The sequence below is a fragment of the Pelophylax lessonae genome (genome assembly GCF_965119305.1).
Source record: "Pelophylax lessonae genome assembly, chromosome: 6".
Lineage (NCBI taxonomy): Eukaryota > Metazoa > Chordata > Amphibia > Anura > Ranidae > Pelophylax > Pelophylax lessonae.
The window spans coordinates 323,608,064-323,629,074 of record NC_138773.1 but is presented as its reverse complement, the minus strand read 5'-3'; the positions used below and the strand labels follow the sequence as shown (position 1 = coordinate 323,629,074).

Genomic DNA, 21,011 nt, shown 5'->3' with positions numbered 1-21,011 from the left:
TGGAGGAAGCCATGCAAGAATAGGAGCCACAGCAGCTTGCAAGTATGGAGGAATGCAGGGGATGCCGTATACATATATGCATATGAGGGCGCGGTGGCACAGAGAATACAGGGACAGCTAAAGGGATGCCCAGGGTGCTGTTTTTGTAAAAGCACCGGCAACAGCGAATGCAGAGATTCCTCATAGCACCAGGCAAGTAAAAGATGCATGGCTGTATCAGGGGGGTGCCGCGGTGGCACAGAGAATGCAGGAATAGGGACAGATAAAGGGATGCCAGGGGCGCTGTTTTTGTAAAAGCACCGGCAACAGCAAATGCAGGGATTCCTCATAGCACCAGGCAAGTGAAGATGCATGGCTGTATCAGGGGGGTGTCTCCGTGGCACAGAGCAAGCCGGAACAGGGACAGCTAAAGGGATGCCCGGGGTGCTGTTTTTGTAAAAGCAGGGGCAACAAGGAATGCAGGGATTCTTCATAGCACCAGGCAAGTAAAAAGATGCATGACTGTATCAGGGGGGTGCCGTGGGGGCACACACTATGCAGGAACAGGGACAGCTAAAGGGGTGCCTGGGGCGCTGTTTTTGTAAAAGCACCGGCAACAGCGAATACAGGGATCCCTCGTAGCACCAGGCAAGTAAAAGATGCATGGCTGTATAAGGGGGGTGCCACGGTGGCACAGAGAATACAGGGACAGCTAAAGGAATGCCCAGGTTGCTGTTTTTGTAAAAGCATCGGCAACAGCAAATGCAGGGATTCCTCATAGCACCAGGCAAGTGAAAGATGCATGGCTGTATCACTGGGGTGCAGGGATGGACTGTGTCCCCCGCCGCCCCTACCAGGGTTGCCAACCATCATTAAATTCAAGGACAGTTTGTAAAATGCATGATTTTTATATCTGTCCATGAACGTTTGTTACGGACATGTAGTCTGCCTGTCCTTTGTGGATATTTACAGACAGATGTAAAAATCACGGATTCTGCAAACTGTCCGTGAATTTAGGCTCGGTTCACACTACTGCAGGTAGTTGCGGGTGCAGGAATCGCAGCTGTTCCTGCAGCCAGAACGTGCTGCTTTTTACTGACGCTCAGGGCTACCTGTGATTCTTAATGACACCCCACACATCTAAAAATGCTTTCAAGTGCGGAAACCACCGTGATGCGATTCGCAAATAGTGCAGGAATCTTTTTTCTGCATGAAATGCAGGCACAGCGGCCCATTGAAATGAATGGGCTACCGTACCCAAATGCAGCCCCAGACAATTCCTCTTCCTTCAATGTGGCCCAGGAAGGTCAAAAGTTTGGACACCCCTGATTTATAGTTTTCATTGCAACCTGTTTGGGTCTGTCCAGCAAAGTTCTGTAAAATTTCGCAGGGTCGGATTCCTCACAATCACATTAATGCACTGTAGCATCTGATGCTTTATTGGTGTTTTTTTTTTTTTTTTTTTTTTTTTTAAACCTTGCATGGTTTAGTCTCACCTAAGTCTTGGCACATCAGTGTTAAGACAGTGTGAGACCCATATGACTAGAATACAGCAATCACAAAGCAGAGAGAGCTGAGCTTTTTTTTTTTTTTTTTTTAACTTTTTCTACTTATGATATAGAGAATACTGTGATATGCTATATGTATATAATAAACATTTTTTGGACAAATGTCTTGAGCATTTGTCTACCCCTCACAAATTCTGGCTGCATTTTGCTTTAAAGGGTTTGTAAAGTAACTGTGACTTTACATGTGTCCCCTCCAGAGCATGCTACCATCAACAATAGTGTTTTTTTTTTTTTTTTTTCCTTTTTTAACACTGCAGCTGTGCGGTCACGTGATCCTCATCCACTGGTCTTTCCCGCTCTATGGAGAGAAGTGGAAGGGGTTGAGATTCCCCTGGGACATCAGTTGACCAGCACAGGGAGGGAGAATCACATGACCGCACAGCATCGGTGTGGGAAAAGGTGTTTAGCCTTTTCATTTTAAATTATCACATACAATATTGTTGATGGCAGCCTAAACCGGAGGGGTTACATGTATTTATGCTGCACATTGCAGCTGAGGAGAGGCAGGGAGGAAACCCACTCTGGGTGGGAGGGGGAGAAACTGTCAGAGCAGTGGGATGACAGAGACCATGGTAATCGGGGATCAGCAGCCATGATTACCATGGTCAGCACAGACAGGGGGAGACACAGGAACTGTGACATCCCCCCCCCCCCCCCCCCCCCGTGACATGGCCAGCACAGGGGGGGATCACGTGACCGCACCGCGGCGGTGTGGGAAAAGGTGTTTAGCCTTTTCATTTTAAAATATCGCATGCACTATTGTTGATGGCAGCCTAAACCAGGGGGTACATGTAATAATGCTGCATATTATAGCTGAATAGGTGCAGGGAGGAATCCCACTTGGGGAGGGAGGGGGAGGGGCTGTCAGAGCAGCAGGATGACAAAGGCAGGTTACCTGACCATGGTAATCGGGGATCAGCAGCCATGATTACCATGGTCAGCATAGACGGGGGAAACACAGGAACTGTGACACCCCCCCCCCCCCCCCGTGACATGGCCAGCACAGGGGGGTATCACGTGACCGCACAGCGGGCGGTGTGGGAAAAGGTGTTTAGCCTTTTCATTTTAAAATATTGCATACACTATTGTTGATGGCAACCTAAACCGGAGGGGGTACATGTATTAATGCTGCATATTATAGCTGAATAGAGACAGGGAGGAGTCCCGATCAGGGAGGAAGGGGGAGGGGCTGTCAGAGCAGCAGGATGACAGAGGCAGGTAACCGGACCACGGTAATCAGGCATTAGCAGCCATGATTACCATGGTCAGCACAGACCGGGGGGGGGGGACACACAGGAACTGGCACGATCAACCAGATTTTTTTCACAAGATAAGAAGGGGAAAATTACATAGCATGAGCACTGTGCTATACAGCATGCCTAAAAGGAACAGCCTCTTTTTTTTTTTTTTTTTTTATGGTTACAGCCACTTTTAGTACATTGAGTTCTTATAATTGTCAGCTCCAGCTGTGGCCATAATGTGTATATATTCCTAAAATACCGCACCGTTGCCACTAGATGGAGCTGCTGCTCAACATAAACAAAATACAGCCAGAATTTATTAGGGATAGGCAAAAGCTTATGACGTTTTTCCAACCAATTTTTTTAACAGACCGATCCCCTATGAGTCTTACCTGATAGTGAATGCCTGCATTACCATCATATATACTGTATATATATATATATATATATATGGAGTGCATGGTATTGAGCAGTGATTAAAAGTCTTTTTTCCCTCGTTAGTTTGGGGATAGTAGTTGAGATGTGGATTGTATAACTACAGTGTGTCTTTTTTTTTTTGTATGAAGCCCTCAATGTTTTTTTGCTTATTACATTGAGCACAAAAAATAAGCATTTCCCAGTAAACTGTTTCTACCCCAGCACTTAAAGCTTACAACTTCAATACTGCTGGCTCCTGCTCTCTCAGTGCTGCTTCCTTGAACTTCTGGTCTCCACAGTAAAGTTTAAGGGGGGGGGGGGATAGTGCAGGCTGGAGCCAGTCTGTTAGTTTGGGGGGGAAGGAGCAGGGGAGTGCCCTGCCGTCCTAGGCTATGGGGCTGTGTGTTTCTATTGATGTACACATCCCCATATAAAAATAGACAGTGATTTGGAACCACGTGTAAAATGCCTTGGATTCATTCTCCAAATATCCGCAGGCTTTTTCAAACTTCTGTGCTGCCAATAAGGCCGTTAGTACTTGGTGGTGCTGCTCCAGGCTGGGGTGTAGGGCCCCATTGGCACTCTGGATGCCAGCGTAAGAAGAACATATCCAGTGAGCAATGAACATTTAAACCTAAAACTGCCGCTCACCATAGCCAATCCTAGTGTATACATGGGAAAGCCTCAGTCAGTGCCGCTCCTAGTGTATACATGGGAAAGCCTCAGTCAGTGCTGCTCCTAGTGTATACATGGGAAAGCCTCAGTCAGTGCCATCCTAGTGTATACATAGGAAAGCCTCAGTCAGTGCCGCTCCTAGTGTATACATAGGAAAGCCTCAGTCAGTGCCGCTTCTAGTGTATACATGTGAAAGCCTCAGTCAGTGCCATCCTAGTGTATACATGTGATAGCCTCAGTCAGTGCCGCTCCTAGTGTATACATGTGATAGCCTCAGTCAGTGCCGCTCCTTGTGTATACATGTGAAAGCCTCAGTCAGTGCCATCCTAGTGTATACATAGGAAAGCCTCAGTCAGTGCCGCTCCTAGTGTATACATGTGATAGCCTCAGTCAGTGCCGCTCCTAGTGTATACATGTGATAGCCTCAGTCAGTGCCGCTCCTAGTGTATACATGTGAAAGCCTCAGTCAGTGCCGCTCCTAGTGTATACATGTGATAGCCTCAGTCAGTCCCGCTTCTAGTGTATACATGTGAAAGCCTCAGTCAGTGCTGCTCCTAGTGTATACATGTGAAAGCCTCAGTCAGTGCTGCTCCTAGTGTATACATGTGATAGCCTCAGTCAGTGCCGCTCCTGGTGTATACATGTGAAAGCCTCAGTCAGTGCCAATCCTAGTGTATACATGTGAAAGCCTCAGTCAGTGCCATCCTAGTGTATACATGTGAAAGCCTCAGTCAGTGCTGCTCCTAGTGTATACATGTGAAAGCCTCAGTCAGTGCTGCTCCTAGTGTATACATGTGAAAGCCTCAGTCAGTGCTGCTCTTTGAGCCACGCCCCTGACATGTTTTGCTCCGCCCACTAGCACTTATTCCTAGAGATCTGTGCTTCCAGGTTCACATTCTTTTTATCTTAATCTGCACCTGTATGTATTTGAGGTGTAGTGGGAATTTCTCCAGTGTAAAGGAGCCATTAAAGAGCGGCTGTCTTTTCTTTGAACTATCGCTGTACATTACGGTCAGCCTATGAAAGCCCCTTACAGAGGATATCCAGGAGAATGCATGACCACGGTGACATCACAGAATACCGATCTGACAGTCGAGGAATCTCTGCAATGTTTTTGTCATTCATATTTTGAGTTCCCTGGTTGATGGGACAATTCTGAAGATACAATGTAACCTTCAGGGAAATTTAATGTCTGTTATCTATTTAATTCCAAGGGAAAAATCCTGAGTTTGTTTTGGTTGGTATTGATGGATAAGAGGTTATTGTAGGGACAAGGCTTCCTTATTTTACTCATTTTAATTTATTTGATGGTCATGTTTAATTATTTTATATTAATTGACGTAACTTTTGCCATGTTTCTTTACAGCTGTGTTACTGCCCCCTGGTGAGCAATCATAGTATACGTTCACACATATATGATTAGTGTCATTGATCCAGGGGCCGGTAATTCACAGCGATTTCCCGGCTTTGTTTTTTCAGTTGGATTATTCATCACATATCTGCTTTCTTCTTTTTTTTTTCCCATTCCTCTTCACGTTACTTTCATACAGGTGAAATTATTCTATTGGACTCTAGCAGAGGCCTCGTCTTCTAAGTTGGCAGATGCCACTTTGGTGCTTCCTGGCTTGGGATCTTCAGCTGCTGTTACATTACATTATAAGTCCTGATATCCAATGTTTGTGTAGCAGCTGAATGTCCGCAGAGCCGGCCTGCTGTTGGCTTGTAGACACCCGCGTCCTTTCAGTGGATTTCCTGGGGAATGTCCTGGAGACATCTGAAGGGCAGAATGAACATTGTCCGGTGTCCCCCAATGTTTTTGTACTATAAGGAGAAAGTCACTCCTCAGATATCGCCTTTCCGATGTCCCCAGTCATTACTTTTCCTGGAATTCCACCACCAGCTTCCGTTGGTAACCCTGTTATATTTCTTTCTTTCTTTTTAGATCGCTATGGAATGAGCCAGTCAGGAAGACTACCGTCCTCCATGAATGCCATGCGTGTTCTCAGCTCTAGTACGGACCTTGAAGCTGCTGTGGCAGACGCTCTGGTGAGACGCAAATTGTGTACATTGCCATTGTTCACCATTGTCCAATGCAGCCTTTCTCAACCTTTTTTTTTTTTTTTTTTTTTTTTTACCCAAGAGGACCCCTTGAACCCTTTATGGTTTCAAGGTTCACCATTAATTATAATATGAAAATCGAAAAGGGGGCAGGAAGGGAGGAACTTTCTAATGGGGTACCGTCATAGGACAAATACGTATTTGTCCTATGACGGTACCCCATTAGAAAGTCCCTCCCTTCCTGCCCCCTTTTCTATTTTCTATTCATAGCATTGGGACGTGGGTACCTACAATCTTAATACCACCCATTATGATTGTCATTTGAGCTTGTCCTAATTTTCATATTAATTATAATATACCCATCGCTGCCAGAAAATTAGCATGATCAGTAAGTAGTTGCAGTTTTAAAATTAAAGAATTTGTATAAAGAAATAGGGTAATAATAAAGGTAAAACCACCTCAGCGCCAAGTAAAGGTTAATTGTCAAACTAACAATCATCAAACATTAGAAATTACATCATAAAGAAAGCAGCTACCTTTAAGATAGGGATCGACTGATTATCTGCAAAGCCGATATAGCGAGGGCCGATATGCAATTTCCCCGATATATCAGAATCGGCCACCAATTACTGATTATTACTGATATTTCAGGAAAGTGTTTGTACCGGAGTGATGCCTGCAGCTAGAGCCATCACCCCGGTACCGGCATCCATAGCCGACGGTCGGCTGTCTTGTAATGACAACCAATGCGGCTGAGAAGCCGCTCGGCTGTCATTACAAGGAGCGGGAGGGGATTTCCGTCCCCTCCCGCCGCCTTCCGTGGCTTGTCCGGGTCTCCCGTCCTGCATGGCCGCCGAAGGCCCGATCAAAGCCGCATTCGGCTCTGATTGGGTCTCCATGCAAAAACCCTGAAGTGATATCATGACATCACTTCCGGCTAAGAAGCTGCTCCGCTGTCCCCTCCCGCCACCTTCCGTGGCTTGCCCGGTTCTCCCGTCCCACCAGGAGACCCGGGCAACTGGCCTGCACGGCCGCCGAAGACCCGATCAAAGCCGCATTCGGCTCTGATCAGGTCTCCATGCAAAAACCCGGACGTGATGTCATGACCTCACTTCCTGGTACTGGCACCAGACTAAAAAAAAATGACAGCATTCAAAACAGCCAAACTTGGCGTTTTGAATGTTTTTAAGTGCAGAGGAGGATTTTGGGGTCTGTTAGACCCCCAGATCCCTCCACCAGAGTACCTGTCAAGTAAAAAAAATAAAACATTTTTTTAAATGTACGAAAATATTAGCCTATATATATATCGGCCGATACCGATACGCGATGACCAAAATATCGGTATCGGCAATGAAAAAACAATATCGGTCGATCCCTACTTTAAGATAGGGATGCACCGATCCGACTTTTGTGGACCCGATACCAATATCTGGCGTTGTGTGAAATCGCCGGTACCGGAACCGATCCGGAGCTACAAACAAAGCATGCGGCTGCAGTACAGAGCAAAGCCGCTGCTTCATGTGTATGGCTCCTCCATTCACAGGCGGAGTGCATCTGATATCACTGCGCCTGTGAGCCGGGACTATACAGGAAGTAGCGGCTCCCATCCCATACTATTACTGCACTAAGTAAGGGATGGCTGAGCCGTTACTCAGCAAAAACCGGATCGGCCAGTGGATCGGTCAATGTTACCAGATCCCCGATCGAGCAAAATTGGCCATATCGGCGCCGATATTCGGATCGGTGCATCCCTACTTTAAGACAAACATAAAATGAAAAAATTGTGCTGAGTTATTGATAATCACAAAAGCACAGGCAGCGCTAAAAATAAATGAAAAAACACATCCTAAAGATTCATAAAGGAGCGTTCATAAAAAACAGTCCATAGAAGGATAATCGCAGGGAGTCCCAACGTGACAGGTGATGTATGAGGGAGAAAATCACAGGGCTTGTTGTTGAACTGAGTCCATCAGGGCCTTTACTCACACCATAGTGCTCACCACCCCTTTGAAAAGCAACTCCCCAAATAAAAATAATTTCAGTAAAAATTAGGAACTGAATAATAGAAACAAAATGCATATAGGTAAAATTGTGGTGTCAATGCAGAAGTGACCCCCCTTACATTGGTCAGTATAGGTAAGAGATCAATCTCCCAATACTCGGGGAATCTCAAGCAACCTCAGGAGGAACACTAAGGTTCTACAGAACCCAGGTTGAGAAAGGTTTGGTCCAATGGCTGCATAGAGAGAACGTGTCTATTGTGCTTTGTAACTTTTCCACCCATCGGCAGAATTCATAGACCTGGCAGATGCCAAAAATTAAAAATTTGTTCCATTCTGTAGCTCACATATGATCCAAGATCCCATATCTGAAGGTGATATATATGTAAAGCCTCCCCCTTTCTGCATTAGAGACACTTGCAATATTTTGCTCATTCTACGTTGGGCAGAAGGAGGAACCAAATAGAAGCTGCTGGTTTTTCTTTGCCATTAGTGAACGGGAAGTCAGCAGCCGGTTGGAAATATCTCCACACATCTTCATCCCGTCTCGGCTCGTCAAAAATACTATTGAAAAGCCTACAGAAAGAGGCTATATTATCGGGCCCACCTATATAGTACTAGGTAGCTGCTGATTCTGCCTGAAATTATTTGCAGTGTGGGCTCGGCAAGGGGATGGAGATATTGCATGGGGAACGAACTTAGGTAATGCTGACTTATTAGCATTGCAGAGTTAAGCAGATGTCGGCTACGTGTTCGTACTGCGAATCCCCCCATTCCACCTCATCCTAAAGTCGTCATACCGTGTACAGCAAATTCTGCCCCTACCACCTGCCTGTCACAGCAGAAATTAACTTGCCTATCACCAGACAATGTAATAAGCCAGTTTTGCTGAATTGGATTGTTATTTGCTTAAAGTTTTTACATTTTTGTAGGATTTTAAACCAAAACAAAAAATGTCCTATATAGTGATGCACCGAAATGAAAAGTCCGGTGCCGAAACTGAAACCAGCCGATGGGGGGGGGAGGCGCGTCTGCGCTGCAGCCGACGGGGGGGGAGGCGCGTCTGCGCTGCAGCCGACGGGGGGGGAGGCGCGTCTGCGCTGCAGCCGACGGGGGGGGAGGCGCGTCTGCGCTGCAGCCGACGGGGGGGGAGGCGCGTCTGCGCTGCAGCCGACGGGGGGGGAGGCGCGTCTGCGCTGCAGCCGACGGGGGGAGGCGCATCTGCGCTGCAGCCGACGGGGGGAGGCGCGTCTGCGCTGCAGCCGACAGAGGGAGGAGTTTGTGCGCTGCAGCCGACGGGGGGAGGAGTTTGTGCGCTGCAGCCGACGGGGGGAGGAGTGTCTGCGCTGCAGCCGGCGAGGGGAGGCGTGTGTCTGCGCTGCAGCCGACGGGGGGAGGCGTGTGTCTGCGCTGCAGCCGACGGGGGGAGGCGTGTGTCTGCGCTGCAGCCGACGGGGGGAGGCGTGTCTGCTCTGCAGCCGACGGGACATGTCTTTGAGCTGCAGTCAACCAGACGCAGTATGCCATGATCAGCCAGTACTTTCTCTTCCCCCAGTAACACACCACCACCCCCATTCTGGATGAAGGAGCACATGAGGCGCCTTTGAATAAGCAGCATTGTCACAAGCAAAAAAATGAAAAAAAACGCAGTGATTATCAAATACCACCAAAAGAAAGCTATATTAGTGGGGGGAATTACATAAATTTTATTTGGGTACAGTCTTGCATGACCATGCAGTTGTCCATAAGTAGCGCAGTGCTGTATCACAAAAAATGTCCTGGTCATGAAGGGGGGTAAATCTTCTGGAGCTCAAGTGGTTAATACTGATTACATTCCTCATTGAAAGTGACATTTGTTCACTCCCAGCCGTGTCTATGAGTTCTGCCAATCCTTTCCAGTGTTGATAGCGTTAGATCTATAGCACCATGCCGATAGTCGTTGGATGTCCATCCGATCCGCGTAGTGCTTCGCCTGTGTCCAGTCTTTGTCTGTGTTTGCTGCTCTTCCCAGAACTGTATAGCAGAGCCCGGTCACGTTCGTTCTGTGTTTCCCATGACATAAACCTTCTATCTGGAAACCTCTTCTAATAACATTCTTAATTTCTTGTTTAGCTGCTGGGAGACCCCAGGAATAAGGTACGAATATTTCTGTTATGTTACATTTATGGCCCTCCCTGGAGTGACTGTGCGTTCTTCTTGTAGCTGTCCCCATTGTCCTCGGTGCTCTGCGCTTGGAATGCATACTGTAGACTCATAAAGTGTTCTTTGATCTCCATATCCTGTTAAGTTTCCATTTTGGAGGTTTTATTTGCAGACACAAATTTTCTGAGTACAGCAAGAAGGTGACTAAATATCCACCTGTATCCTTCAAGAGAAGTTTCCTAAATCTTACCAGCGTTGTGCTCCTTTCTAAGGATCCCCATGCTGTTTTTTTTTTTTTACAATAAGTAGCATGCATCCTCATTTTTACATGGTATGGCAGTAATGCTAAAGGATTCAGGCTGCTGTTTCTGAAATAAATGTTAGAACATTGTGTACTGTGATCCTGACATGCACCCACCCACCAAAAATACGTGTTTTAGTTGCATCATTGCATGTTCTGTGATTGCATGGTATTTGTGTGAGTACAAGGGGAGGAGGGAAACTTCTTCTATTTTGGCCTTAAAGTGAACCTGTTGTCAGGTTATGGACATTCCATCATTTACATATTCTTAAAGCGAAAGTAATCCCATCGATTTAAAGTGATTGTAAAGTCTTTTTTTTTTTTATTAAAAATCACACATTATTCTCACCTGCTCTGTGTAATGGTTTTGCACAAAACAGCCCCGATCCTCCTCTTCTCAAGTCCCTCTTTGGTGCTCCCGGCCCATCCCTGCTGCTGAGTGCCCCCACAGCAAGGAGGTTGCTATGGGGGCACCCAAGCTGAGTCGAAGCTCCGTGTGTCCATTCAGACACTGAGTCCTGGCCCCACCCCCTCTCTTTCCTTATTGGCTCACTGAATTTGATTGATGGCAGCCAGAGCCAATGGCTGTCTTGGCCAATGGCTGTCTTGGCCAATGGCTGTCTTGGCCAATGGCTGTCTTGGCCAATGGCTGTCTTGGCCAATGGCTGTCTTGGCCAATGGCTGTCTTGGCCAATGGCTGTCTTGGCCAATGGCTGTCTTGGCCAATGGCTGTCTTGGCCAATGGCTGTCTTGGCCAATGGCTGTCTTGGCCAATGGCTGTCTTGGCCAATGGCTGTCTTGGCCAATGGCTGTCTTGGCCAATGGCTGTCTAGGCCAATGGCTGTCTAGGCCAATGGCTGTCTAGGCCAATGGCTGTCTTGGCCAATGGCCGTCTTGGCCAATGAGGAGGGAGAGTCTCCAGCAGCCGAGACACTCCTGCAAGATTTCCTGGATCGAGATTGGCCCAGGTAAGTATTGGGGGGGGGCTGAAGGGGGCTACTGCACACAGAAGGCTTTTTTTTGCATAGAATGCACCCCCTCTTTCCTTATAGGCTCACTGAATTTGATTGACGGCAGCCGGAGCCAATGGCTGTCTTGGCCAATGGCTGTCTTGGCCAATGGCTGTCTTGGCCAATGGCTGTCTTGGCCAATGGCTGTCTTGGCCAATGGCCGTCTTGGCCAATGAGGAGGGAGAGTCTCCAGCAGCCGAGACACTCCTGCAAGATTTCCTGGATCGAGATTGGCCCAGGTAAGTATTGGGGGGGGCTGAAGGGGGCTACTGCACACAGAAGGCTTTTTTTTTGCATAGAATGCACCCCCTCTTTCCTTATAGGCTCACTGAATTTGATTGACGGCAGCCGGAGCCAATGGCTGTCTTGGCCAATGGCTGTCTTGGCCGATGGCCATCTTGGCCAATGAGGAGGGAGAGTCTTGGGCAGCCGAGACACTCCTGCAACATTAATGGATCGAGATGGGCCCAGGTAAGTATTAGGGGGGCTGAAGGGGGCTACTGCACACAGAAGGCGTTTTTGCATATAATGCACCTTCTGACTTTACAATCCTTAAAAGTATAACTTAAGGCAACATTTTTGTTCTTTCATTTTGGGTGAAGTGGAGAGGGATTAGATCCTCTGTCAGTATTTATTGCTGTCTGTGCCCCCATTGGGGAGATTCGTCCTCTCTATTTGTCCTGTTCACCATTATCATTGAAAGTGAAAGCAAAAGAAAATCCCAAAATTTGGGTTGTCCCCAGAAAAGTAATAGAGGGGAAACCTTCCAATGGGGACACTAGTTCTGGTGACCTGGGGGTCCCCAAGAAATTCTCTTAATTTGCAGAGATTTCCTCTCCCTTCTTCCTTAGGCTATGGGACAGGGTGTGAAGGTAAATCGCCCCAATGGGGCACATATAGAAGAAACTGAACAGGGGTTAAAATTTTTCATTACTCTATGCAAAATGAAAACAAAAGTTTTGCTTTTAGTTCTACTTTTACAGTTTGGAAAAACAGTTGCATTCCTGGCATGTGCTGGTGTTTGTACTCTCAACACAACTGTCAAACCATCCAATAGCTGGTGTCATAACTGATCACATGTGCAGCATCACGGCACTTGAAGAATAAACAGAAGCCAAGATGGTGGCCTCCTTGGCTAAAAACGATAGGAGGGTTTACTTCCACTTTAGCTTTAAAATACTTCCTCCCACACGTCAAAGACATGCTGGTAGGTAATTGGCTCCTGTCTAAATTGGCCCTAGTATGTGTATGTATGAATGTCAGGGACCTTAATTTATAAGCTCCGCGAGGGCAGGGACTGATGTGAATGGTATAATAAATGCGTAAATTGATGGCCCTTTATAAGCACCCAAAATAAATAAATCAAGCCTTCTTTAAGCTCTGTAGCTGCAGGCACTGTTGAATTATTCATCTTCAAACTTCAGCAAAAAGCACAGAAGTCATTAATTCAGTGGCTTGGCTCCCCCTCTCAACAGAGGCTTGACTCGCCCTTCTCCTCATCCACCCCCCCCCCCCCCCCACCAGGAGAAGACAGGGATTATTGCTAGCAGCTATCACAGCTGCTAGCAATAATCACATGTAAAATCCAGCAGGCTGGTTGTACTCCAGTTAAGTGATGGATCATCTTGGGTACATGCAGCCTGCCCATACATGATTTGAATCTCAGCCGGTTCAGCAGATTTTAACCATCTTTGGCCTGCTTTAGCTTCCCAGCAGCTGTTTGTCAGATGTCCTGCATGCACGCACACTCCAGGGTCTGTGCCACAGCACTTTATTTGAAGAGAGGGACCGGTGTTAGGGTTTTATTTTTTTTGGGGGGGATTGGGGGTTGTTAGGCAAAGTGAAGTTACTTCTCCAGGTCTGTGCCCTTTTTTTAGGGTCAATCTGCACAAAACTGATATTTCAGTTTTTCTTGGATGCTGGGGAGGAAAAGTACTCTTGTACTCAGCCAAAATGATCTGCACTGGCCTTAAATGTATAGTTCACCTTTACCAAAAATCTACCTATGCAGGTGAGGAGCATTTCTAGATAAAAACAAGCTGTGCAACTTTGACCAAAGTTGGATAATGCCCTTGCTATAGGTGTAGGCTATTTACGTACCTCCCAAAGCCCGACTGAGATCATCCTGTCCTACCTTGTTACTAGGGACATTTCTAAGAGACGCTGTTAACTGTCGTTGCTGTTCTCCCCCACCATCACAGGAGCAAACTCTCAAATGCTGAGCTCAGAGCTACTGCGTCAGCGGAGAGCCCTTGTGAGGGGGTTTGAATCGGAGAAAGAGCTCGCTCCTGTGATAGTGGAAGTAAATGGTAACCGCTAGGGGTTTCTTAGCAACGTCATAGCAACAAGGCAGGATGGGATTATTCCATCTCTTGGGTTTTTTCAGTAAGGCCCCTTTCACATGGACATTCTGTTTGGAGACGTTTTTCAGGCGGACCTGAACGGAACCCCTATACTTCTCTTTGGAGCGGTGGGTGTAAACTAAACCCACCTACATCCAGTCCGATTCGCTAAAAAGAGACCGCTCCTCTGATAGTGGAAGTAAATAGTAACCGCTAGGAGTCTCTTAGCAACGTCATAGCAACAAGGTAGGATGGGATGATTCCATCTCTTGGATTTATTTCAGTAAGGCCCCTTTCACATGGACATTTTGTTTGGAGCTGTTTTTCAGGCGGACCTGAACGGAACCCCTATTCTTCTCTTTGGAGCGGTGGGTGTAAACTAAACCCACCTACATCCAGTCCGATCCGCTAAAAAGAGACCGATGGTGATTCGTTCCTCTTCCGTCCAGCGGATCAGATGGCAGTCAGATGTAAATGAACAGGCCGTCCGTTTACTTTTGGCCGCCCATAGAGGAGGAGCGGGCTGTGTCCATAAGCAGAGCCGACCGGTCATCCCCCTGCTTAACAGGGATCAGCGGACAGATCCCCTGCTGAGCATGCGGATCGCAACTGCAGTCCGCCCCATGTGAAAGGGGCCAAAGGCTTCAGGAGATAGGTGAATTGCCTACACCTATAGCAAGAGCATTATCCAACCTTGGTCAAATCTGTTGTTTTTATATATAGACCCCACCTAGCTGCATTGGTGGCTTTTTGGTAAACGTGAACTGTGCCTTAAAGCTTGACTCATCTTAAACATTCTGAGAGACCCAAAACTTGGGGACCTTTTGTTTGCCAATCTCATCTTCCGGGGGGAGGGGGGGGATCAACTGCTGGCTCCCTCCCACCTGACATCACATCGAAGGACCAGTCTGGGAAGGACCAATAGGCTGTTATCTTTCTATCCTGAAGTAGAGATTTGAATGTTGGAGCTCCATGGATTAGAGGGCTCTTGGAGTATACAGGATTATGGATGCCGCTCTATGCAACAACTCAAGGATCTTCTGACAGTTCCTGTCCTAAATCTTTTCAGCACATCAGAATCCACTTAGTGCATCTGGAAAGTATTCACAGCCCTTCACTTCTTCCACATTTCGTTATGTTACAGCCCTATTCCAAAAAAAATTGAATTAATAAATTTTTCTCAAAATTCTGCAAACTATACCCCATAATGACAACGCGAAAGAAGTTTGTTTAAAATCTTTACTAATTTATTAATAAAAACGAAAAAAATCCCATGTAGATAAGTATCACAGCCTTTGCTCAATACTTTGTTGAAGCAACTTTGGCACCAATTACAGCCTCAAGTCTTTTTTTTTGGGCAGTTTCTCAGGTTGGATGGGGAGCGTCGGTGCACAGCCATTTTCAGATCTCTCCAGAGATGTTCAAGTCTGATCTCTGGTTGGGCCACTCAAGGACATTCACAGAGTTGTCCCGTAGCCACTCCTTTATCTTGGCTGTGTGCTTAGGGTCGTTGTCCTGTTGAAAGATGAACCTTTGCCCCAGTCTGGGGCTCAGAGCGCTCTGGAGCAGGTTTTCAGCAAGGATGTCTCTGTACATTGCTGCATTCTTTTTTTCCCTCGATCCTGACTAGTCTCCCAGTTCCTGCCAATGAAAAACATCCCCACAGCATGATACTGCCACCACCGTGCTTGACTGTAGGGATGGTATTGGCCAGTGCCTGGTTTCCTCCAGACATGACGCTTGCCATTCAGGCCAAGGAGTTCAATCTTTGATTCATCAGACCAGAGATTTTTGTTTCTCCTGGTCGGAGTGTCCTTCAGGTGCCCTTTGGCAAACTCCAGGCGGGCTGTCATGTGCCTTTTACTGAGAAGTGGTTTCCGTCTAGCCGCTCTACCATACAGGCCTGATTGGTGGAGTGCTGCAGAGATGGTTGTTCTTCTTGAAGGTTTTCCCCTCCCCACAGAGAAATGCTGGAGCTCTGTCAGAGTGACCATCGGGTTCTTAATCACCTCCCTGACTAAGGCCCTTCTCCCGGGGGGGGGGGGGGGGGGGAGTTGACTGACTTTTTGAGGTATGCATTCCTCAGTAGCATGCTATTAGAGAGATCTGTCTGTACCTTTGTTACTGAGCAAAGGCTTTTCATTCTATACACTTCCTAGCATATCATCACTTCACCTCCTCGGCCTGCATTCTCAGAACTAGTCAGGGAGAACGGTGTGTCTCTTGGCACTCAGCAGTAATGTGTTCACTTCCCTAAACACAGCAAGAATTGATTTCTTCGCAGCTTGGGCGTGCTTCATATTTAGGAGATACGATCAGACAGGTCAGCTATCTTCATTATGTCGTCACTCATGTCTTCGGTGAACCAGTTTTTCTTGCTTACTCAGCGCCTTGCAGAATGTCTATATTGGGTCTCTGTTACCATCTGTGACACGAGTGGCCGTCTCCAACGAATCTCCTGTGTGTATTGGGCTTTACCTGGCCTTCTATCCTTAGAACCATACATGCAACTTGGATGTGTGATGGACTCAGAATGTATTCAACAAAAATGCTGAAAACAGATCAATGGTAGCCCGTCCCACCCCGTCATCTGACTCACCATACCCATTACAATCGGACTTCATGTTCTTTTTCAACCGCTCTTGGATTTAATAAAGCTACATAATATGAGCATCTACCTAATTTATTTAATCATTGTATATCCAGGCCCTCACATTAGATAATCATTGGTAGATCTAGAGAATCCTTTACATTCAGATTGTAAGGTGTGTGGGTATTTTGAGCAGGGTCGTGCATATACATTTTCCTGGATGGTTTAGAGCAGGGGTGTCGAACTTCATTTCATTGCGGGCAACATCAGCATTATGGTTGCCCCCAAAAGGCCGCTTGTATCTATCTGTAAGACTAGATGTCCAAGTACCCCACCCTTCCCTTACATCACAGTGCACCCCTCCCCCATACACACACACACACTCCTTGTGTTGCTGCTGGGAAGCAAGGATCTGGAGGAGAACTGGACAGTGGCGGCTGGTGGAATGAAAATTGGGGGGGGGGGGCAGCAAAACCAACAGTGTGCGGCTTATGGTCTGAGCACTGACAGGCTGACCCCCCACCCCTGGATATGACACTTGAGTGCATGCACTCAACTTCTTTGGTCGACCATGGTGAGGCCTGTTCTGAGTGGAACCTGTCCTGTTAAACCGCTGTATGGTCTTGTCCACTGTGCTGCAGCTCAGTTTCAGGGTCTTGGCAATCTTCTTATAGCCTAGGCCATCTTTATGTAGAGCAACAATTCTTTTTTTCAGATCCTCAGAGAGTTCTTTACCATGAGGTGCCATGTTGAACTTCCAGTGACCAGTATGAGAAAGTGAGAGCGATAACACCAAATTTAACACACCTGCCCTCCATTCACACCTGAGACCTTGTAACACTAACGAGTCACATGACACCGGGGAGGGAAAATGGCTAATTGGGCCCAATTTGGACATTTTGACTTAGGGGTGTACTCACTTTTGTTGCCAGCGGTTTAGACATTAATGGCTGTGTGTTGAGTTATTTTGAGGGGACAGCAAATTTACACTGTTATACAAGCTGTACACTCACTACTTTACATTGTAGCAAAGTGTCATTTCTTCAGTGTTGTCACATGAAAAGATAGAATAAATTATTTACAAAATGTGAGGGGTGTACTCACTTTTGTGAGATACTGTGTGTGTGTGTGTGTGTGTGTGTGTGTGTGTGTGTGTGTGTGTGTATATATATATATATATATATATATATGTGTGTGTGTGTGTGTCATAAGCTTGAGAAGAATCAACGATGCTACTTAGTAAGTACTGGGAACTATTAACAAGCCTCAATATTTAAGGGCAAGCAATGTGAGATCTAAGAGCATTGTTAAAGTGATTGTAAAGTCTCATTTTTTTTTTTTGTATTAAAATAACAAACATGTTCTACTTCACTCCTCTGCGCATTTGGTTTTGCACAGAGCAGCCCAGATCCTCCGCTTCTCGGGTCCCTGGCTTGAGCTTCTGGCCCCTCCCTCCGGTTGAGTGCCCCCACAGCAAGCAGCTTGTTATGGAGGCGCCTGAGCTGAGCTGCAGCTCCATGTATCCATTCAGACATAGAGTTGCCGTCCAGCCCTGCCCTCTCTCTCCTGATTGGCAAGCTGAGTTTGATTGCACCCGGAGCCAATGGCGCTGCTGCGTCTCAGACAATGGAGAGAGAGGGACCTGGGTGAGGCACTCGTAGACATCGCTGGATAGAGATGGGCTCAGGTAAGTATTAGGGGGGCTGCTGCACACAGAAGGCTTTTTATCTTAATGCAATCTATGCATTAAGATAAAAAGCCATCTGTGTGCAGCAGCCCCCCTAATAATTACCTGAGCCCATCTCTCTTCGGCCTTTACAACCCCTTTAAGCTCTGGGAGAGTCAACACATGGCAGGGTACCAGGCAGGACATTGCAGCTACTGTTGAGCAGAGAGTGGCAAGTATGACAAACTGGTTAAGAGAAAACCGATATGAGGAAGAAAAAAGGGGGGGGGAAGTGGGGGGAAGTGGGGGGGAGGGGGTAGTGCGAGGAAAAAGGAAAGGAGAAACAAAAGAAGGGGGCAATGAGATAGGAGAAGGGGAAAAGAAGATAAGGGCAGGAGAAAAGGTGAAGCAGGCATAGGGGAAGAGGGCTCTTGAGGAGATACATGGCTCCCAATGTTCACAAATGCCTTAAGCAACGTAAAAAGAAAAACCCCAGTCACCAAGGCTGCAATAAGGATTCATCAAAGTCCGCAAGAAAATACTGGGTCAGCTAGGGGTGCCAGATTTGCTCAATGTGTGAGACACTGTCCAGGCAAATTGCTTCCATTTTACTATTGATCATTGCCTGGTTTATTCTGTGTTTAGTTTCAGCAAGAGTAAAGGGCCATACACACTATAAGATTTTCTGAAGACTTTTTCCTTTAGACTTAGATAAACCATATAATATGAGATCAAACCTAAACACTTTCAATTTGTATGCAATCTGGCCGATCCTTGTACTACATAGAAAAAATAAATCTGAAGAAAATCTAACCACAAAAGTTGGATAGTGTGTATCCAGCTTTAGAGTGGGGGTTTTCCAACCGTTCGCCAACATTTGTTTCGCTGCTGTAGCTAGGTGTATTTTCCAAATGAAAGAGTAAAGATTCTTAGCCAGGACATTTAGAACATCACCACCAAATATGGAGCATGGTACCTGGTTTCCTTGGTACAACACACAGGTGGGGTTTGTTGGATTCCCATTTAGTGGTCCATTTGAATCCAAAGTTGGATCAGAGAAGCAAAATTTTTGTTAGGAAATTAACTTACAGGGCTAAAGATTGTTTTTTGTTAACTGAAAGTCCAGATTTCATCGCAGATGATTGTAATTATTTGCAAATTGTATTTTTTTGTAGTTTTGTGGCTCCATGTTCTACATTGTAACATAAAGCCTACGACCACCTTTGCTTTATACCACAAGGGACAGACCTAATCGGAAAAATCCAACACAATTATGACCAATAGATGCACTTAACTTATTTTACTCGCAGGTTCCTTAAAACTGGATTGACGTTCTAAAAGATTGTCTCGATAAAAGCAAGTTGGAAGTAAAAGGAAGTTGGAAGTAATATGTAAGAAATTATTCCGTAATGGGATGATTGTTTTTTATCCGCAGAAAAAGCCTGTGAGAAGGCGCTACGAGCCGTATGGGATGTATTCTGATGATGACGCCAACAGTGATGCCTCTAGCGCGTGCTCAGAAAGGTCTTACGGATCTCGGAACGGAGGGATTCCACACTACCTGCGACAAACAGAGGACGTGGCGGAGGTCCTTAATCATTGCGCTAGTTCCAATTGGTCAGAGAGGAAGGAGGGGCTTATCGGTCTACAAAACCTTCTAAAAAGTCAGAGGACGCTCAGGTAAATCAGGAGCTGAATGTGGCCTTTCTTTATTCTGTGCTGTGACCTGGCGTGGAGTGACGGGTGTTTTATGTTATTCTAGCCGGGTGGAGCTGAAACGACTATGTGAGATATTCACTCGGATGTTTGCAGATCCACACAGCAAGGTATGTTTTGTGCATGGCTGCTCTGTTGTTATAGAGGAACATGCCATTGTAAGAGTCGAGTGTTGAAGTTTTTATGTTGGAGTGTTTTTAAATTGTAGAATTGATTCTATGTAGGGATGCAGCAGCTCTGCAGTACATTGCTCTACCTCAGGGGTCTTCAAACTATGGCCCTCCAGTTGTTCATGAACTACAATTCCCATCCTGCCTATGGCCCTACAGTTGTTCAGGAACCACAATTCCCATCATGCCTAGTCATGTCTGTGAATGTCAGAGTTTTACAATGCCTCATGGGATGTGTAGTTCCACAACAGCTGGAGGGTCGTAGTTTGAGGATCCCTGCTCTACTGATTGCATGGTGTGCTGCATGCTAAGCATGGTGATGTTTGCACGATGATGTAAAGTTAACCTGGTAAATCCAGCACCGGCCATATCACTGCTAACATAATTGCTTATGCTAGTAGCAATAAATAATTTCCTAGTGGAGCTTTTGCTGAGTGCACAGGACATTCTGCTGTTCACTCTGATATGCCTGAACATTATTAGTATGTTTACTACCAGAGCGTGTATAAGAGATCAGTGTTATGTAACAGTTTTTTGAGCATGTGGAAGATGGCTTCTCGCTTGTCTTAAGCATATGGTAGTGATGGCAGAGAGCAGGAGATAGAGGGGCTACATGTCAGGCGCTTAATGGTTGGTTTAACACGCAGGAGGATAACTATGCTTGTTTAATAGCATGCAGGGCATTGAGCACAGTTGCTCACAGTGTAAATAATACTGACTGCCCTTGCTTCTTGGGACACAGGACGCTGACTGCCCTTGCTTCTGGGGACACAGGACGCTGACTGCCCTTGCTTCTGGGATGCTGGTTGCCCTTGCTCCTGGGATGCAGGACGCTGGCTACGCTTGCTCCTGGGATGCAGGATGCTGATAGCCCTTGCTCCTGGGATGCAGGATGCTGATAGCCCTTGCTCCTGGGATGCAGGACGCTGGCTGCACTTGCTCCTGGGATGCAGAACACTGGCTGCGCTTGCTCCTGGGATGCAGAACGCTGGCTGCGCTTGCTCTTGGGATGCAGAACGCTGGCTGCGCTTGCTCTTGGGATGCAGAACGCTGGCTGCGCTTGCTCCTGGAATGCAGAACGCTGGCTGCGCTTGCTCCTGGGATGCAGAATGCTGGCTGCGCTTGCTCCTGGGATG

At 46.7% G+C, this 21,011-nt stretch overlaps 1 protein-coding gene across 1 annotated transcript in view; it reads left to right on the top strand.

Moving 5' to 3' along the window:
• CLASP1 (cytoplasmic linker associated protein 1) overlaps nucleotides 1–21,011 on the top strand; it is a 390,996-nt gene that overhangs the window by 275,252 nt on the left and 94,733 nt on the right. Inside the window, exons 26-29 of the mRNA XM_082262205.1 lie at nucleotides 5,823–5,926; nucleotides 10,051–10,074; nucleotides 19,425–19,669; nucleotides 19,752–19,815. Coding sequence (XP_082118331.1) covers nucleotides 5,823–5,926; nucleotides 10,051–10,074; nucleotides 19,425–19,669; nucleotides 19,752–19,815 — 437 coding nt within the window. The remainder of the gene's footprint in view (nucleotides 1–5,822; nucleotides 5,927–10,050; nucleotides 10,075–19,424; nucleotides 19,670–19,751; nucleotides 19,816–21,011) is intronic.